This window comes from Hordeum vulgare, chromosome 7H (genome assembly GCF_904849725.1).
Source record: "Hordeum vulgare subsp. vulgare chromosome 7H, MorexV3_pseudomolecules_assembly, whole genome shotgun sequence".
NCBI classification, from domain to species: Eukaryota; Viridiplantae; Streptophyta; class Magnoliopsida; order Poales; family Poaceae; genus Hordeum; species Hordeum vulgare.
The window spans coordinates 447938459-447941462 of record NC_058524.1 but is presented as its reverse complement, the minus strand read 5'-3'; the positions used below and the strand labels follow the sequence as shown (position 1 = coordinate 447941462).

At 44.9% G+C, this 3004-nt stretch overlaps 1 protein-coding gene across 3 annotated transcripts; it reads left to right on the top strand.

The window, feature by feature from the left end:
• Positions 1–231: 231 nt before the first annotated feature.
• Positions 232–2192, top strand: LOC123408343. Of its 3 annotated transcripts, none has more exons than XM_045101468.1 (5): positions 232–570; positions 919–1077; positions 1183–1398; positions 1546–1713; positions 1793–1989. In XM_045101468.1, the coding sequence occupies exons 1-5, from the start codon at positions 337–339 to the stop codon at positions 1796–1798; spliced, it is 783 nt and encodes a 260-aa protein (XP_044957403.1). In that variant the 5' UTR covers positions 232–336; the 3' UTR covers positions 1799–1989. The 3 variants fall into 3 exon arrangements, with proteins under 3 accessions (XP_044957403.1, XP_044957402.1, XP_044957401.1); XM_045101467.1 differs by adding an exon at positions 2058–2192 and having other exon boundaries at positions 236–570; positions 1546–1913; XM_045101466.1 differs by having other exon boundaries at positions 237–570; positions 1546–1997.
• Positions 2193–3004: the final 812 nt, after the last annotated feature.

The window sequence follows — 3004 nt, the reverse complement described above, 5'->3', positions numbered from 1 at the left end:
ATGCGGCCGCGCTATCCCACGTCCAGCTCGCCACGCCCTTGATGCCGTCATGCACGCCTGATCCATGCCATCCCACGAATCGTGCAAAGCTACCTAGTCTACCTAGCTGCTAAGGAACCGGTCAAGGCACGAACACCCTCATGCTCTCGCCGTTTTATTCTCTGAAACTGAAACCAGAAACGCTAACTAACAGCGACAGGATTACAATGTCAACATGTATGTCAATCTCGGGCGTCCGCGGTCGCACGGAAAAACGAGTGACTAGGACTAGGAAGGTTCAGCAACAGCCTCGCACGCACGCACCAGCGAGCGGTCCTCGCGCGCGTGCGTTCGGATATGCTGCTGACAGTAGCAGCAGCTTGTTGCTCGTCGCATCCTCGTCTCCACCCCGTGAGAAGCAGAATCAACGGCGGAGCTGGAGCTCCACCTCGTCATGCTGGCGCGGCGGAATTCAGAGCTCTCGCCGCGCCCCTGCTGCGGCACCCGTCCTCCTTTGCTTTCAGCTGCGCTTGCTCTTCTTCGCCTCCTCCTACACCCGGCGACAAGGACTGCGACCCCGAGCTGTTCGACGTAATGCCTCTGCAGACTGCAGCTCGCCACTAGTATATATCTTCCTGCTCATATCATAAGCTCATGGAAAATGGCTCCTTGCACCGCTGATTTCGCTCCTGAAATTTGCTTTGCATCTTTGGTTAATTAGGTGGGGGGGCCTCCCTTCCTCGTGGTGCACAAATATTGGTCTCCGCCTGTTTATTGTCTTTGAAAATAGGAGGTTTTATTCCATGAGCGAACCAGTTATTTTCTAGAGTAACATCAAATTGCTCTATAACATAATACAGTTACGTATGTACTTGAGTGGAACTGACATGCTTGGTCATAAACACATTGTAATATGGTATTTCTGTGTTGAGATCGCAGAAATACTCGGTTCTTTCTTCAGATGTTCCATGGGAGCCTGAGGACGTATGGAGAACATTTGCGGGATACCTCCTTATCTTGCACATTCCCCTGAGCTTTGGAGGACTCGGTGTGGTAGCCAAAGTGTTACATTGTTCCTCACTAGACTCACTGACAACAGTAAGTGGTAACTTCTCGTTTGTCTATATTTTGGCACGCTCATCGAAATGGTTTGTTTATCTATCGTGCGCACTGTTGACCTGCAAATTTGCCTTGTCAATGCAGGTCGTTTCCACAGCCATGCTTCAACTAGGAGAGCTCGCTTTGGGTTTAGCACTGTTGCAGTACACTGCAAAGCCTGGCCGTCAAGTTGGCGACTTCTTTGCTGGGAAGTTCTCGTCCAGGCGTGGTTGGATAAAAGAAACTGTATTATGGTTGGGACTTCTGATGTCTGTGGTTTTTCTCACATCTCTAATAGCTGACAGCCTCATAGGTCCCGAGGTCAGTACGGTCCAAGCACTTACATTGCAGTTTTTCACACATCTCCTGTTGTGTTATAACACATTGCATTAGTCTTCCTTCCCGACTGAAGATTTATAATCTGTTGGAAGTACCTAATTCATTGTTCATTCATCTGAACTATCGCAGGATGCATACGATCCTATATTAAAGGAAATCCTCTCCGACGGTGGAGCCTCTAGGCTAGTCTGTTGGTTTCTGTACTGTCTGATTGCTCCATTGTCTGAAGAAATCATTTACCGTGGGTTTCTTCTAACAGCCCTATCTTCCTCGATGAAATGGAGGAACGCGGTCGTGGTAAGTTCAGTTATGTTCAGTGCAGCACACCTCTCGGGGGAAAGTTCCGTTCAGTTGTTCATCGTCGGATGCATCACAGGGTTAGCTTATTGCCGGACTGGAACTTTGGCTGCTTCATTCACCGTCCACAGTTTGTACAATGCGGCAATATTGTTTACTACGATGATGTCTTGAATATGTTTTAGGGGATAGTCATGAAGGTGGGTACAGTTCATTAACACTTTCGCCACACTTTTACCGTAATCTTAAAAGCTTGGATTGATTACCATCGACCAATTCTTCCATCTCAATCTCCAGGAAATTGTTGATCGGTTAATCCCCACTATTTCTGTTTATCTCTACAGGCACGCATTTCACCTCACCGCATATGCCACATCATCAACCTCATTGATTAGAATTCTCTCGATATGCATGCTACTTATACTATTTCTGTCTACATATACACATCCCACATCATCAAAATTTAATTTTGCGATGAACACTCTACTTGTTTTTCACTTGGTATACATGAGAAATACTACTTACTAGAACGGCAGTGCGCGCTTTGCCGCGCCGCTTATGTTTTTGGAGTTGTACGTGTTTTATTTTTACGTGGTATTTTTTTTTAAGTTATGAAAGTTATTTATGTGTTAGTTGGTTTGGCGTGTGGGGGATACAATGGAGTGTTTTTTTATTAGATATGCTACTCCTACCGATAAACTTTACGGAATCATAGTTACGGATGGACGTGTCAATCTATGGTCAGAGATTAGGAAAAGAGTGAGCCAACGGTAAAAATCAGGAAAGTAATTGGTGAAAGAATGTTTGATATGACCAATCCGTAGCGAATTGTTCATGGGTGCTTTAATTTTGTTTTTCTATTATGGTGTTTGGGTGAATCTTTTTGACTGTGTGATTGGATGACGTCTTTTAATTAATAAAAATACATGATAAAGTTAATTATGTTGTTGGACGCGTGTGTTATGCTGGTGCTAAACGTGTCATGGACGACACTTTCATTTTGTCAACCGAGGCCACACCATCTAGGTATTTACCAAGGGATCCATTCATCGAGAGATCCCACCATGAAGCCCGGATCAACGATCCAACCAATTGTGTATCCAATCCAAATTGAAGACCTTAGTTGAATGAGGTGGCTTTAAAATGGGAGAGCTTAATGAAGTTCATTGCCATAACAAAGGATTGTCCGGGTCAAAATCAAGGCATTAGAATTCTATACCTCTATCGAAGGAAAGCCCTCTAAATTTCGGGTGCATAGTGTATTGAAAAATGAATGAGAGCTTCTTATGAA